The sequence below is a fragment of the Acipenser ruthenus genome, chromosome 4, assembly GCF_902713425.1.
Source record: "Acipenser ruthenus chromosome 4, fAciRut3.2 maternal haplotype, whole genome shotgun sequence".
Classification (NCBI taxonomy): domain Eukaryota; kingdom Metazoa; phylum Chordata; class Actinopteri; order Acipenseriformes; family Acipenseridae; genus Acipenser; species Acipenser ruthenus.
The window spans coordinates 92,689-120,550 of NC_081192.1; the positions used below are offsets into that span (position 1 = coordinate 92,689).

The following is a 27,862-nucleotide window of genomic DNA, read 5'->3' on the forward strand; positions in this document are numbered from 1 at the left end:
ATGCACCCTGGAACAAAGCCCACGAAGTCGCCTGACCCCTGCTGGAATGGCCAGTGAGCTTCTCGGCCGGGGGCAGATTGGCCAGCTCATACGCAGTCTGTACTGTGCCTGCTAACAATTTGGATAGGGGCTCCCGAGTGGCGCATCCAGTAAAGGTGCTCCTCGCAGGATGTGCTCTATAGCCTGGAGATCGCAGGTTCGAATCCAGGCTATGTCACAGCTGACCGTGACCGAGAGTTCCTAGGGGGCGGCGCACAATTGGCTGAGCGCTGCCCGGGTAGGGAGGGCTTAGGTCAGCAGGGGAATCCACGGCTCACCGCGCATCAGCGACCCCTGTGGCCGATAGGGCGCCTGTGGCTCTGCAGCGGAGCCGCCAGATCTGTGTTGTCCTCCGGCACTATAGGTCTGGTAGCATTGCTGTGGATCTGCAGTGCGAAAAATGACGGCTTGGAAGGAGCACGTTTCGGAAGACGCGTGTTCCAGCCTCCGTTTCCTGAGTCGGGGGGGGTTGCGAGCGGTGAGCCGGGGATACAGATAATAATTGGGCATGCTAAATTGGGGTGAAAACCGGGGTAAAAATAATTGGCGACGACTAAATTTAAAAAAAAAAAAAAAAAAAAAAACAATTTGGATAGATGCTGTTTAGACAGTGCCTGTCCCTGTGACTTAATACGCTAGTGCCCGCACAGGGCAAAGCGCCTGGAGCTGGCGCGCTCTGTCAGATTGGAAAGGAGGGGGATGGAAAGCCTCCAATTCCACCGACTGGTTAATGTGGAAAGCTGAGATTGTTTTCGGCAGAAAAGCCGGGTTAGTACGATGCGTAACCTTTGTTCTGGCCTCTGAAAAAATTTGACAAGCTTTCGATGCAGAGAATGCCTGCATTTCACTCACCTGCTTAGCAGAGGTGATTGCAAGCAAGAAAGTTGTCTTGAAAGACAAAAATGTGCCCTCAGCTGAATGCATGGGCTCAAATGGAGGTCTTGTTAGTGCATTACGCGCTACATTTAACCTCCAATGAGGAACTATATCCTTCAGCAGTGGAATAATCTGCCTTTCAAAAATTGCCCCGCCAGGAAATAAGCTCCTGGGGACACAATCGATTTTTACATGGCACAATGAAATGGCAGCCAAATAGACCTTTAGAGTAGAGGGAGATTTCCCCTCATCAAAAATGTCCTGTAAAAATTGCTGTGTAACTGCCATAGGGAATGTAGTGGGTTTGAACCCCCAACCCCAACACCACATCTGAAACACGCTCCACTTGTAACCATACTGGGTACAGACTGCCCTTGTGTTTTGTAGGGTGTCGATCACCCTGTTTGATAACCCCAGTTGGTTCAAATGCAGGCATTCAGGGTCCAGACCCAGAGCTGTAGGCTTGATGGGTTGGGGTGCCACAGGGTACCGTGCGCCTGACTGAGCAGGTTATGGTGCATTGGCAGCTCCCACGGTTGGCTGTTCAGGAGCTGTACCTGGGCCAGTATGGAGCTATGAAGAGCACCCTGGTCCGGTCCTGTCTGCCCTTCTCCAAACAGAGCGATAGCAGCAGAAATGCATAGAGTAGATGCGCTGGCCACAGGTGTGGCAGTGCGTCTATCCCTAGGAGGTCCTCCTTCTCCCGAATCTCTCCCAAATGAGGCTCACGACCTTGGGATGGAGTCTCCACTCCGTGCCGCTGGGGACACCCCTCGAGAGGAAGTCTGCAGCGCAGTTGGTCACTCTTGGCAGGTGAACTGCCCGAAGTGAGAGGAGGTTCACTTTGGCCCACAACAGAAGCTAGTGGGCCACACAGTGGAGACTGGGTGACCATAAAACCACCCTGGTGGTTTATGTAGGACACCACAGACGCGTTCTCCGTACGGACGAGCATGTGTCTCCCCAGAACCTGCTCCAAAAATTCCTGCAAGGACAGGTACACTGCCTGCAGTTCCAAAATATTTATGTGGCGACCCTCCCAGTGGGGCTGTCACACACCCTCTATGCCTCGGCCATTGCACACTCCACCCCAACCCATGCTGGACGTGTCTGGTGAGGACCTCTCTCCTGGTAACGCTGCCCAGCGCTATGCCTAGGCGTAGATGGGCCTTTTGTCTTCACCAAGAGACTGCCTGTAGACAGTGCTGGGACACTGTCAATAGGAGGTTGCGGTTCAAACCTGGCTGACGAGCCAAGCAGTTGAACCAAACCTGCAGAGGGCGCATATGCAAAAAACCCAGTGAGAGGGTGTTTGATGCTGCTGTCATCAAACCCAGAAGCCTCTGGTAGAACACTACTGATAGTGCCTGCCCAGCTGAAACAGCTCTAAGCAGGTGGTTAATCTCAGAACTGCATCCTGAATCCAGACACACCCCCAGATAGGTCACTATCTGGTTGGGTGCTACCTGGCTCTTTGGAAACAGATGTGGAAACAGGTGTCCTTCAGGCCCATCGTGGTGAAAGAGTCATCTAGCAGCCTGAACATTCTCCGACTCAGATACAGGTTCATTTGCCTGAGATCGTGGATCGGCCTGAGGTCGTCATACCCTTTTGGCACCAGAAAATAACTAGAGTAGAACCCCCTGTTCTTGCTGGGGGGGTCTACTATGCAAATGGCCCGCTTCTGCAGCAGAGCTGCTACCTCCTAAGCCACCTTAGCGCTGACTTGCAGGTCCATTACAGATGTTATTGTCACGCCCTGGAAAGGAGGGGGGCCATGTTGGAACTGGAGAGAGTAACCAGTTTGCATTATTATTATTATTTGTTTATTTAGCAGACGCCTTTATCCAAGGCGACTTTCAGAGACTAGGGTGTGTGAACTATGCATCAGCTGCAGAGTCACTTACAATTATGTCTCACCCGAAAGACAGAGCACAAGAAGGTTAAGTGACTTGCTCAGGGTCACACAATGAGTCAGTGGCTGAGGTGGGATTTGAACCGGGGACCTTCTGGTTACAAGCCCTTTTCTTTAACCACTGGACCTCACAGCCTCCTTGCATAGTATTGAGCACCCCGGGGTCTGTGGTGCACTGTTCCCAGTAGTCGAAATGGCTTCTGGAGAATGAGCCCTGGGCTTGTAGCAGCAATGTCCAGACTTGACCAGACTGCACCCAGCTACCTCCAGATCCTCATCTCTCCCTACACCCCCACTCGACCTCTCCGCTCCGCCTGCACTAGAAGACTGGCTCTACCTCCTCTATGCTCCCCTGCCTCCAGAGCCTGCTCCTTCTCCACCCTTGCTCCGCAGTGGTGGAATGACCTTCCTACAGATGTCAGGACTGCCCAGTCCCTGACCACATTCCGGTGCCTCCTCAAGACTCACCTCTTCAGACAGCACCTGTAGAACTCCTCTGTTTTTCCCCTGGGACACTTACCACCCTTCCTTAAATGTGCTTTACTTGCTCTTATCTGCCCCCTATTTTACTGCATTTAATCCTGTACTTCAGAGTACTGTAACCTGCCAAGTGTTTAATCTGCAGTATTTTGTATTTAATCATATCCTGATGTAACTATCACTGACACTTATCTGCTGTATTATTGAATTGTATTTTGTCACACTTGTACTTGCTTGAACCAAAGTCATTGTATTTATCTTGCTCTTAATTGTATTATTACTTGTACTGTGATACTTGAAATGTATTTGCTTACGATTGTAAGTCGCCCTGGATAAGGACGTCTGCTAAGAAATAAATATTATTATTATTATTATTATTATTTTTATTTTTATTTTTATTTTTATTATTATTATTATTATTATTATTATTATTAATAGTCCTCGGTCCGAAGCTTGAAATCGCAAGCGAAAACGGGGGCGATAATCGCAGTTACTACTAGTGGCACGTTAGCAGGGATGCCCAACTGCAAGTCAGCCACTGGCTAAACTACTACTCAGTACAAACTTGAGACTAGCAGTAGCCTGCACCAGAACAGTAACCTCGGTCCCTTAGGATCTGGGGCGACAGGTCGCTAGATGCTGTTTTGTAGCGAGTAGCAGGGATGCCTACCTGCACAAGCTACTGTCAGTACAAACACGAGACTAGAACTAGCCTGCTTGCAAATAAGCCTTTTTAATAGTGCTGCTGGATAGCTGCACAACAACAAAATACTTACCTTCCTGTAAGAAAGGAAACACAGTAATACAACCGTAAGGAAATGCAAAGCGAAACACACGGTAAACAATACTGTAAAATTAATAAATTAGAGAATTATTAAAGAATATATTTTCAATAATATTCTAAATACATAAAATTCAGCTTAACAAGTTAGACTTGGTGCGCTAAGCTCTCGGAAGGGATGGCAGTAGAGCTGCAGGCTTCCCACGGCACACAAGGCTGCGGCAGGACTTAACCAGTGCTAAACACAACATATACAGAAAATACACAGAAAACACGATAGAAATAATAAAATTATTATAACAATTCCGGAATAATTCAGCACTTTTTAAAAGCAATTGCTAAAAAAGGAGCGCGAAAATACACAGGACGATTTACTAATCAACTCTCTAATGTTAATCAGGTTAGACTGAAAAGGAAAATGGCGACTGTCAGGGTGAGTAGTGGTTTTATGCTCGCGGGGGCTGAGCAGCACCACCTCTGATGAGTGTCTTTGGTATAAATGTTCAGGTTCGGATGTCTTAAAGGGGCACACCCATTTTGTAATGGTTAATATTCCCTACTTGAATGCGAACTAATGTTATTACTTTATGAAAACATGTCTATGGCCACTTTGTTTATTGCGAAGACAACAATGGCAGGGATTATTTAAAAAAAAAAAAAAAAAAAATAGCGTTGTCTACTTTGTTTTTACTTGAAATACACAAAAGATTTAACTACTGTATTGCTTTCTTTGTTTTGTAGTTAATTCACGAGGGTAAAGTTAAGCTTTGATATTGTTTTGAAAATGAATATACGAACAAACATCTAAATCTTGAACGAATATCCAAACAAAATTGCAAAATATAGATACAGATCCATTTTTTATTTAGCACTCACCAAAAGATAAGACGCAGAATATTAGTGAGTGCTGCTGCTTCCTGATACCTTTGCTTGAACCAGCGCAGCAACATCTGGAGCAAATGACTGGGCTGAGGATATCTTGAGTAACTAGCTAAGTTGTGATCAATCACATAGCTTGCCTTCACAGCAACATCACTTTTGCTACAAGCATTAGTAAACATCAATTAACTAATTCAGAGTATTTATCTTCAAGTAACTTTCCTGTACATTTATATTTCTTGCCATGGTTTGCTTCATAGTGTCTTTTAGTGTTGTACTTCACAACAGACACATGTTGCTTACAAATTAAGCACATGGAGTTTCCATTCATGCCCACAAAAATACGAAATTCCCCATTTGTCTTGAAACACCCAGCACTCTTCTTCCACCTTTCTCTTCACGGATGAAGACATGATGACACTTGTCACTACAGAACTTACAAATCAGAACTGAAAACCTTTTTCTGGTATCACTGGTGTTGTAACTCGAACCAGCTGACGCACTGCCGTCTCACCCATTGGTCGGCGATTGACAGCAATCACAGCAACTTGACAATTTGTTACTCATGCGAAGAAACTTGCTGGAGGCATGTTTGCACACGTGTTCCAAGAGGTTACGGTGAGTAAAATAAACAATATGTGTTATTTAGGAGAATGTAAATATGCTATGTATGATCATTTTTGTTAAACACATTAATTGAGGTTTTGGGATTGTCACTCGGCCCACACCAAGCACCAGGGTATCGGATCAGGCCCGCCAAACGAAACCAGACCCCTGCATTCAAGGGTTATTTAAAAAATAAAAAACTGTAGAGGCAGATTTCTTTTTAGCATTTTAAACAAAACAAAAAAGCTGCATTTAAATATTGAATTGTTAAAAGGGATCTTTTTTTTTTATTGGGAACATCCAGACTAGCAGTAAACAGCCTCCAACAAGAATGCACTTTAGGGACATATAAAATAAATTGTATTATCCTTCTTTTTTTCTTTTAATTCCTACATTGTAGTTGCATTTCTAAACACCGTCATCATGAAAAAAATGCAGCTACATTTCATCCAGACACAGACACAATAAAAAACTGCTGTGTGTCCGTATTGCAAGATGTAATTATTGTACGGGAAAAAAAGGAACCTAATATGTTTGCTTTCCTCTTTTACTGAACATAATAAAAATAAACTCCAGAGCACCAAACCCCGACTGGCGGGCTGCCGGATGGCCCTCAGAAGTACACGAAAGAAAAAGGTATGAGGTGGTGGGCCTTGTCACGCTAATCGGAGGTCAGAGTTCAGGGCTGCGCCCCTGTGGCAGCTGGGACTGGTGTTCCCAAAGTATTCGCAGAGGAGACAATAGGAGATCCAGCGAGGTTACCAAGAGGCTGTGACGATGACATCGATGTAATACCTACAAAATAAAAAATACAAGTTCTGTAAAAAACTATAAGATTTCTACACCAATGAAACTACCATGCAAGTAACCTAGAACAGTCAGGGTGCTGAAGTAATAACATCATGCTTGTCCCCCACCTTAGCCAAAGTCCAAAATCGGATTACATACCAGCCATCATACTGGAGGAGCTAACTGGGGTGTTGCCAGCAGACATTGCTGACGAGGATCCCATCCTCACCTGGTCTTTTACTATCGGATCTAAACAGAAACAAGGGAGACATACATTCTGTTTTGTACATTTCTTTCAAACTAAGTATATAAACACCATTAATTATAAAAGCAATACATTGTATAATCTATCTATTTATCAATCATCTCCCAATACTAAAAAAAAAAAAAAAGTGGCCTTCCAAAATGCTTACTTCATTATATGTAGAATCATAGCATACAACTTTAACAAGTGAAACAGCTCCTTTTTACTGGACAACTATGAAGCCAATACCTCAAAGTGCTGTGCTAACAGACATGACAGGGGCGTAACCCCCGGAGATCATTCAAGAGGAGTCAGATGATACCCAGGAGACTGGGTTGGTTAGTTAGCAGCTCTGATTTATACAGGATTGTCTGTCCTGGAGAGGGGTCGGAGACTCACAGAAATAAGGATGCTCCATGGCCTCCCTGGCTGTGAGGCGTGCTTGATGATCATAGCGAAGCAGTTTGTCAAGGAAATCCAGCGCTTCCGTGCTCACCAGGTGCTGGTTCTCACTGTGTACAAAGCGCTCCCACCTTTTACGGGAATGTCTGTGGGACAGAAAAAAAATGTGTACGTTAATGACGTGGTACACTACCACTTATATTCCAGATCACAGCAATACAAGTTATAAGATTGTGTGCACCAGTTTCCAGTAGGGATTGTCCTCTTAGCTGGATTCACTCTCCTGCATACATACCACCTGTATCTCACAGAATTCGTCTGTGACCTGAGTGATACCCATCAACAGGAATCTGTGTTAAACCCAGAGCTGTTTGCAATACCACAAAAAACAGAATACCCTCAACTGACAGAGGAAAACACATTTAGGTTTTTAGAAATCCAAGTCATATCAAGACGCATATAGAGTTATCCAAAAGGGCAGAGGGGGAGAGGTGAAGATACAAACACCACGTGAGAATGTAGAAATTGATAAAGGACTTAGTTTTATTTTTGTATACACGTTAAATTAGACCACCATTGCAGACAAAATGAGAAGCGTGTGCTCTGTTCAGTGTTAGTAGATCTTGTAGATTTCCTTTCCTATCACAAACTTCTGTGGGCCATACCGAAACATGGTACATTCTGCGTCGCCTAAAATCAGGATACTGAAACGGATTTCTGTTTAAATGGGACAGAACTGTGGGCGATGGTTCTTCACAATGCTATTTGTCAATTAATTGGGACGTCATTGCATTTAATTGGGATACAATATTTTCAAATGATGAACGGAGATCGCTTTTCAGAGAAAGACAGGTTCGCGTAGCGCAGGGAATACGTGGTTTCTCAGGCTGCTGTTGCAAAGCAAGTTCACGTGTCAACATCGAAGGCATCTCGCCTTGCAGTAAGATGTGATTTCATTCATTTAGAAATACAAAATAGCGCGGTGAATCCGGTAAAAGGCACTCCGTGTGGAGTGCAGGATGCGCCCTATGGCCTGGAGGCCACCGATTCGAGTCCAGGCTATTCCACTGCCGACCGTTCCCAGGGGGTGGCGCACCATGTACCAGCAACCCCTGCAGACTGGCCAGACGCCTGCCTTTATGTTGCCCAGAGCTGCGTAGTCCTCCAACACTGTCGCTGTAGAGGTGGCTGCATGGCGGGCCTGCAGAGTGAAAAGAAGCGGACGGTTGACGGCATACGTTTCGGTGGACGCATGTCCATCTTCGTCCCTTGAGTCAGCGCGGGGGTGGCAGCGGTGAGCCAGGTTGAAATAAACAATTATGGGCTTACCAAATTGGGGAGAAAGAAATAAATTGCCGATTCCAAATTTTAAAAAGTTAATAAGTAAATAACAATTCATTTTGTTTAGGAATTAAAAAAAAAAAAATTTACTTGTATTTGACATTTATTCATAATGTGATTTAATTAGTTTTTTTCACTTAGAAATAAAAAAAATAAATACAAAAACAGCAAAAAGTACTTCTTGTGCACGTTGTAAATTATGGATATAACTGTGAGTGAAGTCCTCTCAAACGTCTCATTTAATTGGGATATTGTTACATCTCCTGAGGCGCCAACTGTAAATATTTGGAAATAGAATTTATAGGCGACATAAACACCTCTGAAAAATCCTGGCATGTTTAACTCAAACCAACTATACACTTCAGGTCAAACATGGCACATCCTGTTTGTTCTGTACACGTGCAATATGTATATTAACAACAAAAGGTCAAAAAAAAAAAACCTACCTGCCCAAAATATCATTAAACCGAGGATCTAGTTCAATGTTGTATTTGTCAATGTAGTCGTACAAGTCTTCTGTGCCCAGTACTTTAGCGATTCGTACAAGCTGTTGAAATACAAATGAGCAATACAAGTCTAAGCCTTTTCGTAACAGTATATTAAATGGGCTGACACACACTAATCTGAACATACAAATGGTTAAGTTAATGCAGCTATGCTTTTATATAGAAACAGGTAACTTATTGCAGCTCTGTTTTTGTGCCAAATAGAAGTAATTACCACAACCAAACCCTCTGTAAAATAGTCTTCTAAAATCATTCACAGCATGGAGGAAATCAGTCACAAAGAGAAGCTAAAAGAATAATCATTGCTTGATTAAATGTACCTGGTCGTAGTTATCATGTCCGTGGAAGAAAGGCTCCTTTCTGAAGATCATACTGGCCAGCATACAACCTAAACTCCACATATCTAAACTGTAGTCATACATCTAGAAGAGCACATAGAAAAGGGTTATAAACTTGTCGACTTGTAAAGCAACATTAAAAACAGCAGATTATAACCAACACAACGATAGATTATAACCAACACAACATTGATTGCAAACGGGCGATTGATTGATCTGTAGGAGCGTTTACTTAGGTGCTTTTGTTACATACATACATACATACATACATACATACATACAAATAAATGTGTAACAGTGTTATTTTTTTTGGAAAATAAAATGCAAGCCTATTTTTAGGGACCCCCAACTACTTCTGTTGATTCCAACTTAGGCACTTCACAGAAGGCCTAGTAGGTGTAGATCAGGACTAGCAAGTTTCAAAAGGTACACACCCACGTGTCGGGACTGACTGCAGAGAACTGAATGTAGCACAGTTACCCAGCGAGCTGAATGTGTACGCCCAGATAGTGTATGGAAAGAAGCGCTCACCTGGTAGTCCACCAGTAGTTCTGGTCCCTTGAAGTATCTGGATGCGACACGGACATTGTATTCCTGGGCAGGATGGTAAAATTCTGCCAAACCCCAGTCTATCAGACGAAGCTGCAAATCAGAAGCCGTATTTAAAATGATCATAGGCATTTTTGATTCACAAAAACAAGGCGTCCTCAACGTCAGTGTATTGAGCAAATCGAAAATGCTGACGACTTGCATCCAGTCTGCTGTTCATAGACCTGTATTATTGTATTCCGGTTTTTCAGAATGGTTGACAAAGTGTTTGTGAGAATGATAATAAATAATTTATTTTAAGTGAATTCAACTGCTAAATTTGGACAGGACCCTATAGAAAAGTAGTAGTATCAGGCTATTCGTTTTATCTGAGTTGGTCTTAAGGAGAACTGACTGTACTTAAGTTTGCCATTTGTTAAACGTAGTCATGGAAATTTCCATTACCACAGTGAATTGTATAGACATTAACTCTCCTCAAAGGAACATGTTCTACCTCATTACAAGAATAAAAAGGTAACCTTTCTTTACTACTGACTGGCCCATGTATTACTCTCTCAATTGTTCTCCCTGTACAGTGTTGCACAATTTCAGAGAAGCAACCGTTTATGTGCAGTCTTAAAACAAGGATTTGGAATTATTAATCCAGGCAAATAACAGGGGTTAGGGATGTGCTTTTGGTAAATTCTTATGAACGTTTAAACTCTTTGCAATGTCAGTGTTTAAAACATATCTACACACACTTTATATTACATTCTCATACGGACAGCCCTGGTTAGTATTTTCTGAGCAAATAAATCCTAAATAAGTAAATAACGTTTTAAAATTGCAAAGACTTAACTACAAATTAAATATACAAAAATAAATAAATAAATACATAAATAAACAAACACGTACACATCAAAGTATATATTGAAATGTTTATTTATGGTTGTAATTGAAGTTGCTAGTGAAGATATAACTATATACATATTGATAGTATAGTATGTTTTTACAATAGTGTGCTTCCTAAAGGTTCATTTAACAAAAAAAACAGGAACCCATTACGTTTTTTTTTGTTATAAGTGACTTTGCCCAAAATTACAAGGTTTAAAAAAAATATTAAAAAAGAGACGATCACCCCACTGTACAGCGCGAAAGCGAGCTGTGCTTACAATTGAAAAAACAATTTTCACTTCTGGAAAAGGTCATTACCTGGGATAAAATAGTACAACACTTTGGAATTTTAAAGAGCGCTGTGACTGATATTAAAAAGTCAGCCTCAGAGATTTAAAAGTTTCCGGTCTTTGATAGTAGTGGTGGGATTTTTGAGATCTATTGTTGCACGAGTACTTGAAACAAACGCCACTCTCCTCTACATACTGTACTAGTGTACAGAAACCTCCCAAACATTGCCACAAGTCCTAATTTGAATGCCAAATTAACACACAATCAAGTAGTACATTAAGTAATTAATATTATGTTTGCCTTCTTGTGCAGATAATTGTATATGGTCAAGTATTACTAAATAACGTGAAGTATCCAAATTCACGCATCCATACAACTTTACATTAAATTGTAAAGAGATGCCTGGCCTGCCTGTTTGAAGTGTGTCTCAGGGGTCCTTTACTTTAGTGCAGTAGTTCCAACATACAAATAAACACTGTACTAAACAAACGGCCGTTCGGTCCAAAAGCTTACATAACACTTTCAAGTGAAAAACCCTTCCACCTCTGGGAGGATTGGGGTGTCTGTGGTAATTGCAACTTTTTCTCCATTTTGAAAGTTTTGTATGAACAGCTGCAGCCTGATTTTCTTTCAGTTTTTCCAGCCTCGCTGTTATTGTTTTATGGGCCGGCACAGTATTGGGATAATCTTACATCAATTTCAAAACTGCTGCTTTCATGATTCACACGCACTGTCCTCATAGGGGATAACGTGATCACGCCCAATGTTCGGCCAAATCTGTAGTAAATGTTGTTATGGATGTTTGCTTTTTATTGCCATCAGTAGCTCCGTCCACAATAATTCTGAATGTTTTCATTTGAACTTGTGTTTTGTGGTTTTTGTTTGGCATAATTTACATACCACGGTTTTCTCGTCCGGTTCCTCAAAATACTTCCAGAAGTGGCTTCCTTTGTTTAGAGGTGCCATTTGAAATATAGAACAGACTTAGAAAAAAACGCTGGTCATTAATGTTATTTAACCCCACCATGGAATTGATACCATACCACGCCTACTACAGGCATAAACACACAGAGTGCACCAATGAAGCGCCTGATCAACCAAGAATAAAACCCGCCCCAGTGTCAATCTTTCTGTTGCACCAATTAGAAAAGCTACTTGGGGGCAATTGCCAAACCCCTTCCTTTTTATAATATCGGTCCTTACTGTGGCACTACAGCAGTATGATACGCAACAGACTACTGATGATAAATTACTAAAATTAATGCATAAAAAAATATGCGTTTGGTGACATTTGTCACGTGACCAGTTATACGTCTAGCACATTAAACATTTTCCCACTTCTTTAGAGTTTATACATTTAAAATTTCCATCCACATTAGGGTTAGGATATTCGTTGGGCATTAATGCTTAATTCTTTGACCTCGTGATACTTTCACATGTAACCTTTATGGAATCTCAAACTGGAAACAATTTACTACAATACCTTTCTGTGTTCATGGTCGATCATGACATTGTGCGGTTTGACATCTCTGTGCATGATTCCCATACTGTGACAGTAATCCAGGGCCTAAGACAAAACACAGGATTGTTTAAAAGCAGTCACATTCTCTGCCAAAAGCAATATGGCAATCATAGGAACAGAACTTCTCTTCTAAATTTTTGAACATCTAAAAATCGTAAGGGTCACATCAAGCGAGAAGACGCACATGAACTGCCTGAAAAACATTTGTCTGGTGTAGTTGTGTGTAAATGAGAAATATCAGTACAGTTTACTGATACTTTGTTACTCTAAATACGTTTTTAAATGGTAAAGTATTTATTAATACAGGCGCTCTCCACAATACACATTCTGTTGAAATCGTATTCAAGAGGTAGTTTAAATAAACAAATGTAACTTGTCCAATAGTGAATATACTGCACATGATCAATAAGTCTGGGTTTTCAATAATAAAAAACAAGAGAGATCTATTTAGAAATATGAAGCTAGCTGGATGGCTTGAACCCCATTGGTATATTTCCAGTCCTCTCTCAGAACCATTTGGAGAGAGCACTGCTATAAGAATCTGTTCATGTCCCAGTCCTCTCTCAGAACCATTTGGAGAGAGCACTGCTATAAGAATCTGTTCATGTCCCAGTCCTCTCTCAGAACCATTTGGAGAGAGCACTGCTATAAGAATCTGTTCATGTCCCAGTCCTCTCTCAGAACCATTTGGAGAGAGCACTGCTATAAGAATCTGTTCATGTCCCAGTCCTCTCTCAGAACCATTTGGAGAGAGCACTGCTATAAGAATCTGTTCATGTCCCAGTCCTCTCTCAGAACCATTTGGAGAGAGCACTGCTATAAGAATCTGTTCCTGTCTGCAGAAGGGTAGAAAGTGTCTGCAGCTGCCCTTGCATTTACAGTGCCGTGAAAAAGTATTTGCCCCCTGTCTGATTCTCTGCATTTTTCACATTGTATTTGGTCAGATTGTTTTGTGGGTTGTAGTAGTATATAGAGGGAGTCTGAGAGAAAAAATGACACCAAAGTTTGGTGCTTCTTTCATTTGTTTGGTGTGCAAGGTAATCAAAGATGCAATCTTCAGGTGTGAAAGTTATTGCCCCCCCCCCCCCCCCCTAGTTAACTCAACCCAATTAAAGGGATAATAGGGGTCAGCTGTTTGAGTACTTTGGTTAACAACCAGGCCTGATTTGGGCCAGCCCTGCCCAATATAAATCTGACTAACTTTGGCCCCTACCATCAGAGTGAAGTTGTCAGCACACAGGTTCTAGAGGCACATCATGCCACGAACAAAAGAAATTCCTGAAGACCTCCGGAAAAAAGTTGTTGATGCCTGTCAGTCTGGAAAGGGTTACAAAGTCATTTCTAAGGCTCTGGGGCTCCACCGAACCAGTCAGAGTCTCTCCAACAGTAAGGCGTAAAATCGTCCAGGAAGTCACAAAGAACAACATCCAGGGATCTGCAGGCCTCTCTCGCCTCAGCTAAGGTCAGTGTTCATGACTCCACCATCAGAAAGACACTGGGCAAAAATGGGATTCATGGCAGAGTAGCAAGGTGGAAACCATTGCTCACTAAGAAGAACATGAATGCTCGTCTCAAGTTTGCCAAAAAGCACCTGGATGATCCTCAAGAGTTCTGGAACAATGTTCTATGGACAGATGAGTCAAAAGGTGGAACTTTTTGGCTGACATGGGCCCCGTTATGTTTGGCAAAAACCAAACATGGCATTCCACAGTAAGAACCTCATACCAACAGTAAAGCATGGTGGTGGTAGTGTCATGGTTTGGGGATGCTTTGCTGCATCAGGACCTGGACGCCTTGCCATCATTGAAGGAACCATGAATTCTGCTCTGTATCAGAGAATTCTGCAGGAGAATGTCAGGCCATCCGTCCGTGAGCTGAAGCTGAAGCGCAGCTGGGTCATGCAGCAAGACAGTGATCCGAAACACACAAGCAAGTCTATATCAGAATGGTTGAAGAACAAGAAATTTAAAATTTTGGAATGGCCTAGTCAAAATCCAGACCAAAATCCCACTGAGAGGTTGTGGCAGGACCTGAAACCAGCAGTATATGCTCGAAAACCCACAAATGTCACGGAGTTGAAGCAGTTCTGCATGGAGGAGTGGGCCAACATTCCTCCACGGTGCTGTGAAACTAATCAATAACTACAGGAAGCATTTGGTTGCAGTTAAAGGTGGTGTAACCAGTTAGAGTCTAAGGGGGAGCTTTGTTTTTCACATGGGGGCATTGGGTGTTGCATAACTTTCTTTAATAAATAAATGAAATATGTATCAAATTTGTGTTATTTGTTCACTCAGGGTCCCTTTTATCTAATATTAGGTTTTGGTTGAAGATCTGATAATATTCAGTGTCAAAAATATGCAAAAATGCAGAAAATCACACAGGGGGGCAAATGCTTTTTCACGGCACTGTAAATCTATTAAACTGTGATGGGGGGTTAATATAGTTTAACATTTCAGATTAGAAGGAAGCTATTTCAATCTGCCATGCCAGCCCTACAATGCATTGCTAAGTAAGCACACCCTTACCTTTAATATTTCATACATGTAGAACCGAATGTCGTAGTCCGATAACGTTTGATACAATTGCTGCAACAAACAAAGCAAAAAAGGACGATTACTTCAAAAGCACAACATCAAGATTGAACCCATACTTGTATATGTAATTTGATACAAATGACAATTAAAACAGCTAGATAGTTAGAGAAAATTAAAAACAACTAGATGTCTTAAATGCATCAAAAAATTACAAGTCATCCTCAAATGATGGCAGTGGCACTTAATGGGTGAACCACTTTCTGCTAAACTGAGTTTTACACCACCATGAAGGATACAAAACTACATGGAAACCCCACATAAAAACACACCCTTCACTTCATGAACATTACAATGTGTTATTTACTGGCTAATCACAAGTGCATGCCAGATTTTGCATTGCCCTCAATAATACAAATTCTTATTAAAAAAGAATAAGCAAATCTAAGCGACATGAAGCTATTGGATACTTCAGAAAGAAGGTCTCACCTTAAAGTCTGTGTTGTTTACATGTTCAAAGACCAGCGCTGGGGTCCGAGACTGAGGGATATGCAGATAAGCAAAGGGAAGGAGATTAGTCACGCAAACAGGATCTTCTGAAGAAACCTTTTCTACAAATACACTATACAGAAAAATTATAATTACATGTGACTTGCATTAAAAAGCATTACCTTTTTATGTTTAAAATTAAACCATCATACTTTTAATTAGATTTTGAAAATCAATGTTATTTTTGAAAGGTTGTTTATGACATCACTAAGAATGTTGATCTCAGAAAACCAACTATGACCACTGTTGAGAGGGTGGAAAGAGTTTGGACTGCGAATACCTTCATTTAAAACTAAAAACCGCAATAAATAATAAAGTTAAAATTCAAATCCCCAGTCAGTACCAGCACTCACCACAGGATCTTTGACGATGTCTAAGAGAGCGATTATGTTGGGACCCCCTCTGAGGTTCTCTAGGATCTTAATTTCTCGCTTGATTTTCTTCTTTTTTACTGGCTGCAAAGACACAGGAGAAAAGTATTACTGTTTTCTCCTCAAGTACTACTTTATTCCCCTCAAATACAATGCTGTACAAAGAGAATACACAATGCGTTAATAGGAAACAATAAACCAGAAATGAGAAGCAGCAATAACATCTACTGTAACCTTAAGTGTAGGATATGCCTTTCCTTATTTCTGTAACCCACAATGGGACCTGCTGTTAACCTCCAGTACCCTTTCATCCCAATGAGTTTTTCTGAATGCAAGGCTGGAACCATAGCAGCTGCACTGGTAGAAGGGAACCTGCGTTCCACTTTCTGGACCAGTTCCAACTGTGCCATGTTGTTCAATGAAAGGGTTGGGGGAACTCAAAGTCAAATTAGACCGAAGCTGCTCAATACTGGCTATCCGGTGCTGGCAAGTATTTGTATATTTTTGTATACCGAGATAGATAGATATACAGTCACCTCCAAAATTATTGGCACCCTTGAATAAAGATGAGCAAAAAATACTGTATAAAATAAATAATACCAGTACTGAGCTATATTGTAATTTTCCAACATGTGGAATATATTTGACTTTATTAATGATTCAATGGAATCAACCAAAATTACACATTTCTCAAATTATAAGTTATTTCCAAAAAAATGAAGTGTCACAATTATTGGCACCCTTGTTTTCAGTATTTTGTGCACCCTCCCCTTGCAAGGATAACGGCAATGAGTCTTTTTCTATAATGTTTAATTAGATTGGAAAACACATTGGGAGGGATATTAGACCATTCCTCCATACAGAATCTTTCCAGATCCTTGATATCCTTCGGCCTGCGCTTATGGACTGCCCTCTTCAATTGAAACCACAGGTTTTCAATGGGGTTCAAGTCCGGAGACCGAGATGGGCATTGCAAAATGCTGATTTTGTGGTCAATTAACCATTTCTTTGTGGATTTTGATGTGTGCTTGGGGTCATTGTCTTGCTGGAAGATCCACCTGCGGCCAAGTTTCAGCCTCCTAGCAGGGGCAACCAGGTTTTTGGCTAAAATGTCCTGGTACTGGGTAGAGTTCACGATGCCGTTGACCTTAACAAGGGCCCCAGGACCAGTGGAAGCAAAACAGCCCCATAACATCACAGATCCACCACCATATTTTACAGGAGGTATGAGGTTCTTTTCTGCACAAGCATCCTTCTTTCGACGCCAAACCCACCGCTGTTGTGCGTGGCCAAAGAGCTCTATTTTTGTCTCATCTGACCATAACACCCAGTTCCAATCGAAGTGCCTATGCCGTTTAGCAAACTCCAGGCGCTTACGTTTGTTGGTTGCTCTCAATGAAGGCTTTTTTCTGGCAACCCTTCCAAATAGCCTATTGGCATTGAGGTGGTGTCTAATTGTAGATTTGGAGACTTGGTGACCCCAAGATGCAACCAAGTTCTGTAATTCTCCAATTGTGGCCCTTGGATTTCCCTTTGCCTCCCGAACCATCTGCCTCATGCGTCCTCTACCAGGCAAGTTTACCACTGTTCCAGTGGTTTTGAACTTCTTAATTATTGCCCTAATAGTGGTAAGTGGTATATTTAGTTTTTTAGCTATTGTTTTGTACCCATTGCCTGATTTATGAAGGTCAACAACCATTTGTCTCTTTTCATTTGTGAGTTCTTTGCCTTTCCCCATGGTGATGGATGACAAATGGATTTCATATGCGTGTTACCTCATTGATACCCCAGTGAAACAGGAAGCCATGGAAGGCCACAATACAGTTCCGTAAGACTGAGATGAACTTAAATAAGTAAAATGTTAATGCAGATTTAAATTTTGTTTGATTTTATTTAGAAGAATCTTTAGAGGTGCCAATAATTCTGACACCTATCTTTGAGAAAAAATGTTATTACTTGTTAATAAAAAAACTCTGAGCAATTGTATTAGAATAAAAGAATATGGGTTTCCCATATATTTGAGCATAAAATATAGCTCATTACCTGTGTTGTTTATTTTATACAGCCTTTTTTGCTCATCTTTATCAAGGGTGCAGATTTTGGAGGTGACTTTTTTTTTTTTTTTAAAAAGCCCACTACAGCTATGGCCAAAAATGCTGCATCATCCTGTAGAATTAAATGATTTTGCTTAATAAAGTTGAATGAAACCGGATTAATAATGTTGTTAACATATTGTTTTCCATATACTTAACGAAAAACTGACAAATGTGACATTTTGAAATCTAACCTGAAATACTGTACTACTAGCTTGGCTACTGGCAGACTTTTCTAACGATATCATTTTGTTGTTTCTTTGATTACATGATGTTAAATAAGACCTACATTATGCGCTTTTTTTTTTTATTGTCTCAATCCTATAATTCTAGGTGATGCAACTCTTTTGTCCACAGCTGTACATACATGCGGTTCAGTTTAGTAGTATACTACTTTCCTTACCCAGAAGGGCACCTACCTTTAGTATTTTGACAACTACTTTCTCATTGTTTGTGATGTTAATGGCTTCAAACACTTCACTGTATTTGCCTCGGCCCAGTTTCCTCACCAACTGGTAGTCATCTTGGTTTCTGTATAAAACATTTTAATGTTAGAAGCACACACACAAGCCCATAAACCACAGATATAAAAGGAGTGGGTATAAATGTTACTGCAACTAAAAGAAACAAACCGGCATATTCAGAACTGAATAACGCAACAGCAAATGTTGGGAATGTTTTCTAAAACTCCAACCATAAGACATGGCTCTTACAAAGTCAGTTTGATGTGCTGCGGTGGAAAAAAAATAAAAAACAACCAATTTGAAGTCTGCCATATTCCAAGAAAAGTGGTGTTTAGTCATCTTGGCAGTGAAATCTTTCCACTAGACAATAGCAACCCTTATTAATGCTGTTAATTACACTCAGCTATACAAACTGTTAGCAGCTCCAACACCTTTTACCAGCGATAGCTGCTTCCACCTGACAAGTTCATAGCTCAGCAGTGTGTTTCTACAGTGCTGTAAGAAAGTATCAAGCAGTCAATTCTCAGAAGAATTTCCTGATACTACAGATTTTTTATATGGTCCTGGTCAAATTCAGCAGTCGCTTATTGAAAATGACTTCTTATACTACGAAGTCACAGAACACAAATTTCATTTTGGAGCTCCCCCAGGGAAGAAACATTTTAATAACATGAATCTCCTTAGATCTAACATCTGAGTGTAAAGGATATTGAGAAACATATTAGCCTGTAACCCCATTAGCGTTTCGGTTCTGTATTTTAGTGCAGTTTTGGGGCTGCTGATTCTATGATGCATTTCAAGTTGCCACAGTGCTCACGAATCAATGCCAATGCAGATGGCTATTCAACACCCTGTATCTTTCTAAACAAGGGATTTAGGGGAGAAACTGAACCTCAAAACAGTAATTGTGTGAATATAGTAATTGTTACAGCTGTGTAATGGTATTTAAGAGGATTCATTTGTCTAACTTTCTATAGCCGCCCTTTCACTAGTCCCACCGCAGTCGGATACGCGACGGACTACTGCACTTTAAAATTGATAATACTTTACATTGTATTGTAATTGAAATTTGATTTAAGTGTTACTAAAATCTGACACTTTGCATTTTGGCTTAGAATGACAATATAAATTACTGAGAACATTAATATTTTTGCTGCTTCCTTGAAATTTGTATTAATGAGAGTTGACTATCATTGAGATAATGGAAAGGGAAAAAAAAAAGTGAATAAAACTTTTGGCAGGTGTTTTTTTTTTTGTTATACACTGAAATGTGCACTGTCATTTCAGTAACACAGGACATCCCATATAATATTCAGCAAAGCAATATTAAGCGACCTGAAGGTTTGCAATAGAGCAGCCAGTACAGAGCCCTGCCTGCAGTAATACAGACGTGCTCAAATTTGTTGGTACCCTTACAGCTCATTGAAATAATGCTTCATTCCTCCTGAAAAGTGATGAAATTAAAAGCTATTTTATCATGTATACTTGCATGCCTTTGGTATGTCATAGAATAAAGCAAAGAAGCTGTGAAAAGAGATGAATTATTGCTTATTCTACAAAGATATTCTAAAATGGCCTGGACACATTTGTTGGTACCCCTTAGAAAAGATAATAAATAATTGGATTATAGTGATATTTCAAACTAATTAGTTTCTTTAATTAGTATCACACATGTCTCCAATCTTGTAATCAGTCATTCAGCCTATTTAAATGGAGAAAAGTAGTCACTGTGCTGTTTGGTACCATTGTGTGCACCACACTGAACATGGACCAGAGAAAGCAAAGGAGAGAGTTGTCTGAGGAGATCAGAAAAAAAATAATAGACAAGCATGGTAAAGGCTACAAGACCATCTCCAAGCAGCTTGATGTTCCTGTGACAACAGTTGCAAATATTATTAAGAAGTTTAAGGTCCATGGAACTGTAGCCAGCCTCCCTGGCGCGGCCGCAAGAGGAAAATTGACCCCAGAGTGAACAGAAGGATAGTGCGAATGGTAGAAAAAGAACCAAGGATAACTGCCAAAGAGATACAAGCTGAACTCCAAGGTGAAGGTACGTCAGTTTCTGATCGCACCATCCGTCGTTTTTTGAGCGAAAGTGGGCTCCATGGAAGAAGACCCAGGAGGAATCCACTTTTGAAAGAAACATACAAAAGCCAGACTGGAATTTGCTAAAATGCATATTGACAAGCCACAATCCTTTTGGGAGAATGTCCTTTGGACAGATGAGTCAAAACTGGAGCTTTTTGGCAAGTCACATCAGCTCTATGTTCACAGACGAAAAAATGAAGCTTTCAAAGAAAAGAACACCATACCTACAGTGAAACATGGAAGAGGCTCGGTTATGTTTTGGGGCTGCTTTGCTGCGCCTGGCACAGGGTGCCTTGAATCTGTGCAGGGCACAATGAAATCTCAAGACTATCAAGGCATTCTGGAGTGAAACGTACTGCCCAGTGTCAGAAAGCTCTGTCTCAGTCGCAGGTCATGGGTCCTCCAACAGGATAATGACCCAAAACACACAGCTAAAAGCACCCAAGAATGGATAAGAACAAAACATTGGACTATTCTGAAGTGGCCTTCTATGAGTCCTGATCTGAATCCTATCGAACATCTATGGAAAGAGCTGAAACTTGCAGTCTGGAGAAGGCACCCATCAAACCTGAGACAGCTGGAGCAGTTTGCTCAGGAAGAGTGGGCCAAACTACCTGTTAACAGGTGCAGAAGTCTCATTGAGAGCTACAGAAAACGTTTGATTGCAGTGATAGCCTGTAAAGGTTGTGCAACAAAATATTAGGTTAGCGGTCCCATCATTTTTGTCCATGCCATTTTCATTTGTTTTCTTATTTACAATATTATGTTGAATAAAAAATCAAAAGCAAAGTCTGATTTCTATTAAATATGGAATAAACAATGGTGGATGCCAATTACTTTTGTCAGTTTCAAGTTATTTCAGAGAAAATTGTGCATTCTTCGTTTTTTGTGGAGGGGTACCAACAAATTTGAACACGTCTGTATATTCCCGGCAGGGAAACTCACCCCCACTCAACGACATGTGATTCATAGTCCCAGTACTCCCGAGGTCTCTGTGTGTTTACATCGGGGTAAACTCTGGCTCGACTCTGAACTGGTCCCGACATATTCTCAGAGGTGAATGTGTTAATCCGGGATCACCTAGAACAAGAGGAGAAATAAATTGTTCAATAAATATGAAAAACACAGCAATCCAGGTCACCTAGAACAACAAGAGAAATAAATAGTTCAATAAATATGAAAAACACAGCAATCCAGGTCACCTAGAACAAGAGGAGAAATAAATAGTTCAATAAATATGAAAAACACAGCAATCCAGGTCACCTAGAACAACAAGAGAAATATAGTTCTCTAAATATTAAAACACAGCAATCCAGGTCACCTAGAACAACAAGAGAAATATAGTTCTCTAAATATTAACACACAGCAGTCCATCACATACGCTGTGGCAACTGCAAGTATCAAAGCAGCAACTGGCTCCAAATTGCAGCACAAGATTGTATTTACAAACAATATTGTGGTACTATCTTTTGAAACGTGCTAGCCCCGATGTAAACGTGCTAGCCCCGATGTAAACGTGCGATGTAAACGTGCTAGCCCCGATGTAAACGTGCGATGTAAACGTGCTAGCCCCGATGTAAACGTGCTAGCCCCGATGTAAACGTGCGATGTAAACGTGCTAGCCCCGATGTAAACGTGCTAGCCCCGATGTAAACGTGCGATGTAAACGTGCTAGCCCCGATGTAAACGTGCGATGTAAACGTGCTAGCCCCGATGTAAACGTGCGATGTAAACGTGCTAGCCCCGATGTAAACGTGCTAGCCACGATGTAAACGTGCGATGTAAACGTGCTAGCCCCGATGTAAACGTGCTAGCCCCGATGTAAACGTGCGATGTAAACGTGCTAGCCCCGATGTAAACGTGCGATGTAAACGTGCTAGCCCCGATGTAAACGTGCTAGCCCCGATGTAAACGTGCTAGCCCCGATGTAAACGTGCGATGTAAACGTGCTAGCCCCGATGTAAACGTGCGATGTAAACGTGCTAGCCCCGATGTAAACGTGCTAGCCACGATGTAAACGTGCTAGCCACGATGTAAACGTGCGATGTAAACGTGCTAGCCCCGATGTAAACGTGCTAGCCCCGATGTAAACGTGCTAGCCCCGATGTAAACGTGCTAGCCCCGATGTAAACGTGCGATGTAAACGTGCTAGCCCCGATGTAAACGTGCTAGCCCCGATGTAAACGTGCTAGCCCCGATGTAAACGTGCGATGTAAACGTGCTAGCCCCGATGTAAACGTGCTAGCCACGATGTAAACGTGCGATGTAAACGTGCTAGCCCCGATGTAAACGTGCTAGCCCCGATGTAAACGTGCTAGCCCCGATGTAAACGTGCGATGTAAACGTGCTAGCCACGATGTAAACGTGCGATGTAAACGTGCTAGCCCCGATGTAAACGTGCTAGCCCCGATGTAAACGTGCTAGCCCCGATGTAAACGTGCGATGTAAACGTGCTAGCCCCGATGTAAACGTGCGATGTAAACGTGCTAGCCCCGATGTAAACGTGCTAGCCACGATGTAAACGTGCTAGCCACGATGTAAACGTGCGATGTAAACGTGCTAGCCCCGATGTAAACGTGCTAGCCCCGATGTAAACGTGCTAGCCTCGATGTAAACGTGCTAGCCCCGATGTAAACGTGCTAGCCCCGATGTAAACGTGCTAGCCCCGATGTAAACGTGCGATGTAAACGTGCTAGCCCCGATGTAAACGTGCGATGTAAACGTGCTAGCCCCGATGTAAACGTGCTAGCCACGATGTAAACGTGCTAGCCCCGATGTAAACGTGCGATGTAAACGTGCTAGCCCCGATGTAAACGTGCTAGCCCCGATGTAAACGTGCTAGCCCCGATGTAAACGTGCTAGCCCCGATGTAAACGTGCGATGTAAACGTGCTAGCCCCGATGTAAACGTGCGATGTAAACGTGCTAGCCCCGATGTAAACGTGCTAGCCCCGATGTAAACGTGCGATGTAAACGTGCTAGCCCCGATGTAAACGTGCTAGCCCCGATGTAAACGTGCGATGTAAACGTGCTAGCCCCGATGTAAACGTGCGATGTAAACGTGCTAGCCCCGATGTAAACGTGCTAGCCCCGATGTAAACGTGCTAGCCCCGATGTAAACGTGCTAGTCCCGATGTTAAGTGCCTGAATTGGGGTCCCTAAAATAAGGGCTTACATTTTATTTAAAAAAAATAAATAAACACTGTTCTAAATGTAGATTTATTTATTTGAAAACAAAGGCACCTTACTAAACACGCATACAGATCGATCAATCACCTGTTAGCACCTTGTTACTGAGGGATTACTGTACTGGGTGTGAGAAACTGACACTCAGTAAGTTTACATGACAAAACTAATGTTTCCGGAAAACTGAAATCAGAAAACTGATTTTCTTAAAATGTCACTTTTCTGTGTTTACATGATTAACGACAGAAAATCCAATTAGAATTCAACTGTACACATGGATTGAAGTTTTTGGAAAATGCAGGATATTTTCGCATGCAAAGTACTGTAGTAGCCCAAGTACGATTTGAACAGACCGGACATTTCTGCGACAGAACGGAGACCAATCCAATATAGTGCTTTATCGAAGTGTCAGGTCTTAAAATCAAAGATTACTATCCTATACCTCTCTTCAGATTCCCCACAATATGCAATCAGCCTTTCCAACAGCTCATCCTGTTCTATATTACCAGTTTCTTTTGCAGACATTATTTTAAATTATCACGTTTTAACCCTTTGCGGTCCATTTATTAATCGCGCGTCAGGCACGCCAGGTCTAATTAATTTTCACACGCGCAGTTAATTTTATACGCGCTGTTTAAAAGTATTTTTTTTCACAGTCAAACGGGTTTAAATGGCCCTGCATATCAACAAAGCACACACTAGGCATCTCCAGCCCCTCCCCAGCCTTTTGTTTGCTATAGCGTTCAGCTGTGTAAGAAATAAATAATAATAATAATAATAGTCGTACATACCGATCGATCATCTCCAGATCACTCGTTTTATCACCAAACTCCTCAATAATGCGATCCAAGTCATTATTTTATTACTATAACATCTGAAAAAAGCTCTGCAAATGTCCATGATAGTCTCAGTGCGCTGACGCACTTAGCCAGCTTGTTTATTATGGACGCCCATTATCTGATACCTGATACCATGTATGACTATTCATGAAATACGCCTTTTTTTTTTTTTTTTTTTTTTTTTTCCCGACTTGTCTCGGCTCCTGTCGCTACCACTCGGCAATTGAATGGTTTTCTCGGCTTTTTCCGGAGAAAAAACGACTAAACACCCGTTTATTGCGTTGCTATAATGATGTCGGACCCAGTCCGACAAAGGACCTGTGAGGAATAATTGCAATGTCGGACCCAGTCCGACAATGGACCGCAAAGGGTTAAAGCTGGAAAACATGTGCTACTTCAGTATGGGCTATTAACAAATACATACAGACTAACAAATGTATTACTTTATCCTTAACTAGACAAATGGATGCATGCAGACTGACTACAGATTATTATTTTCTCTGTGCAGGAATGAATGTCAAAGTTTGCACGTGTGCAGTACGCTATCGGAATAAGTTTTCCAAAAAGTGTGTTTACAGGATATACATTTTGTTAGTTTTCGGAATTTAATCAGAAATTTCTAGGTGCTGTTTTCCGAAAACTGACACTAAGAAAATTGATACATTTTCCGAAAACTGTGTTTACATGACTTTTGATATCGGAATTATTTTTCCGAAAAATATTAGAATTCTTGTGCTCATCTAAACACACTGATTGACAGCACCAGACAGGAATACAGAGGAGAAAAATACTCTCAGCCGTGTCACCTTACCCACCATGAAGCTCTGCCTGAAACTGATACCGATGACACAAACAAAATGTTTATTTTATTGTTCATTACATGTTGTTATTTTCAAAAACGCTGGCTGGCTTGTGGAGTTGGGGGTTAGAGCCTGCGAGTGATTAAATAACTATGAATTACTACCTACAATAATCCAGCCGCTGGCGAAAACATTGAAATAGCATAAATTGGTACCTAACTGCGTGTATTCAGTTTGTGAGTGTAACTGCAGAGATGTGCGTATTTCCAGTCGCTGGCGAAAACAACACTGAAATAGGCAATTGAATTATAGTTAATTTAATAGTTAAATTGTTGATTGCTAAAGTAAACCAGACTGCACTTAAAAATAGTAATTTAGATTTCCTTTGTGTGCTGGGCTGTGTTGACCTGGGAAGCTGATTAGAAACGTATGTAAAGTATACGGCTCCAGGCCTTCAGGATAGTATAAATTAGCAATCAGTGCCTTAGAACGCCAGCCGTTCCAAGCGCCAGCCATCGAAGGACCACACGTCCAATGGCAAAGGGCTATTCCCTCTTTGACAAACCTCGCCTCACTGGCTGAGGCGGGGGCACTGCTGTTGTTATTGCTAATTCTGTGCTCGCTTCCTCAGTTCTTTTTCTTTGCCTGCCTTTTCTTCATTTGAGCATCTCGCCATCAAGCTCCCCTCTCCCATGTCCCTTACCCTTGCTGTTATCTTCCGTCCACCTAAGAGCAACTCTACTTTTAATGCAGAGTTTTCAGAATTCCTCTCCCTCCTCTGCACTTCTACCGACACAATCCTACTCCTAGGTGACTTTAACATTCATGTTCACTTGCCTTCCTCCCCACTAGTGACCGACTTCAACACGCTTCTGGACTGTCTTGGACTCTCAATCTGTCAACGTCGCCACTCACATCCAAGGACATACCCTGGATCTGCTCATCACCAGGGGCCTTGATAGCTCCAATCTCTCTGTCTCAGATATCTCTCTCTCTGACCATTTCTTAAATCACTGCTAATATTAATCTCCCTGCTCCTTCCTCTGCTACTGATACTGTGATCTCCTTCCGTCCCAAGAATCTGCTGAATCCTCTGAAACTCTCGGAATGTGTCTCTGCATCCCCTAACTGGTACTCTCCCGTCCTCAGTTGATGATGTGGTGACCCTCTACAATGCCACCCTTACTCACATCATCGGCACTGTTGCCATGTTTACAACCAGAACCGTCAAGAAAGATCGAAACTGCCCATGGTACAACCTCGAACTTCGACTGCTTAAGTCTGCCTACCACAAGCTTGAGTGCAAGTGGAGGTCGTCTGGACTAACGGTTCACAGATAGATCTGGATAGACCACCTCGGTAGCTACAGGCGTGCGCTTGCCGTGGCCATGGTGAAGTACTTCTCTGAAATATAACTATGGGACACGGTAAACCCAATGTTCTCTTTAAGACCATTGACCAAATCCTATATCCAGCCGACAGATCCATCTCCCGTTCATCCTCCTCAATTACTTGTCATGATTTCTCCTCTTTCTTTCGGAACAAAATTGACAACATCTATTCTACGCTCCTCTTTCTCTCCTCTCTCCATTGCTGATGTTTCCGGCTTACTGTTGAAATCAACCACTGCCACCTGCCCCCTGGACCCCTGGCCGACTAACCCTGTCCGTCTCTGTCCTTCTGATCTTGCTCCCTCCATTATGCACACTCTCAACCTGTCCCTGGGCTCTGGCTCGGTTCCTGCTACTCTTAAGCTTGCCCGAGTTACGCCAGTACTCAAAAAACCCTCCCTCAACCCGGCTGACACTTCATTTCCGTCCCATCTCCAATCTCCCTTTTCTCTCAAAAACTCTCGAAAGGGCTGTAGCCAGTCAGCTTATGAAACATCTCAGGGATAACAATCTGCTTGAATCTCTATTCTGGTTTCCGGCCGCATCACAGTACTGAAACTGCTCTGCTCCGGATTGTGAATGATCTCCTGCTCAATGCTGATGCTGGTGCTCCCTCTGTGCTTGTCCTCCTTGACCTAACAGCTGCTTTTGACACCATAGATCATGGCATTATTCTTGACCGCGTTCAGAAGTATGCTGGAATCTCTGGAACCTGTCTCTCCTGGATGTCCTCTTACCTATCCGGACGCATGCAGTCTGTTTTTTATGCTGGACGCAGTGGCCTTGCAAACCCAGGCACTTGTGGTGTCCCCCAAGGATCTGTTCTTGGGCCCCTTCTCTTCAATATCTACATGCTTCCCTTTGGTCACCTCATCCGCAAACACAGCCTCATGTTTCACTCCTATGCCGACGACACCCAGCTCTACTTAAAACTCGACCCTGGAAGCCCCTCTGCCATGGCCCAGCTCTCGGCTTGTATTCAAGACAGAGGCCTGGATGTCTGCCAATTTTCTTCAGCTGAACACTAGCAAATCTGAACTCTTTCTAGTAGGATCTAAAACTCAACTTAAATATCTCAATATAGCTGCCTTGAACCTCAGAAATTGTCTGTCGCTTGGTG

At 42.0% G+C, this 27,862-nt stretch overlaps 1 protein-coding gene across 2 annotated transcripts in view; it reads right to left on the reverse strand.

The window, feature by feature from the left end:
• Positions 1 to 5,835: 5,835 nt before the first annotated feature.
• The window catches only part of LOC117400491 (casein kinase II subunit alpha-like), a 42,024-nt gene continuing 19,997 nt past the window's right edge, over positions 5,836 to 27,862 (reverse strand). For both annotated transcript variants that reach the window (XM_034000536.3, XM_034000537.3), the window contains 12 exons: positions 21,473 to 21,607; positions 18,395 to 18,506; positions 15,865 to 15,966; positions 15,452 to 15,502; positions 14,957 to 15,016; positions 12,393 to 12,476; positions 9,728 to 9,838; positions 9,179 to 9,280; positions 8,799 to 8,899; positions 7,009 to 7,157; positions 6,525 to 6,614; positions 5,836 to 6,371 (listed from right to left, as the gene is read on the reverse strand). In XM_034000536.3, the coding sequence (XP_033856427.1) occupies positions 6,256 to 6,371; positions 6,525 to 6,614; positions 7,009 to 7,157; positions 8,799 to 8,899; positions 9,179 to 9,280; positions 9,728 to 9,838; positions 12,393 to 12,476; positions 14,957 to 15,016; positions 15,452 to 15,502; positions 15,865 to 15,966; positions 18,395 to 18,506; positions 21,473 to 21,573 (1,179 nt within the window). In that variant the 5' untranslated portion in view covers positions 21,574 to 21,607 and the 3' untranslated portion in view covers positions 5,836 to 6,255. The remainder of the gene's footprint in view (positions 6,372 to 6,524; positions 6,615 to 7,008; positions 7,158 to 8,798; positions 8,900 to 9,178; positions 9,281 to 9,727; positions 9,839 to 12,392; positions 12,477 to 14,956; positions 15,017 to 15,451; positions 15,503 to 15,864; positions 15,967 to 18,394; positions 18,507 to 21,472; positions 21,608 to 27,862) is intronic.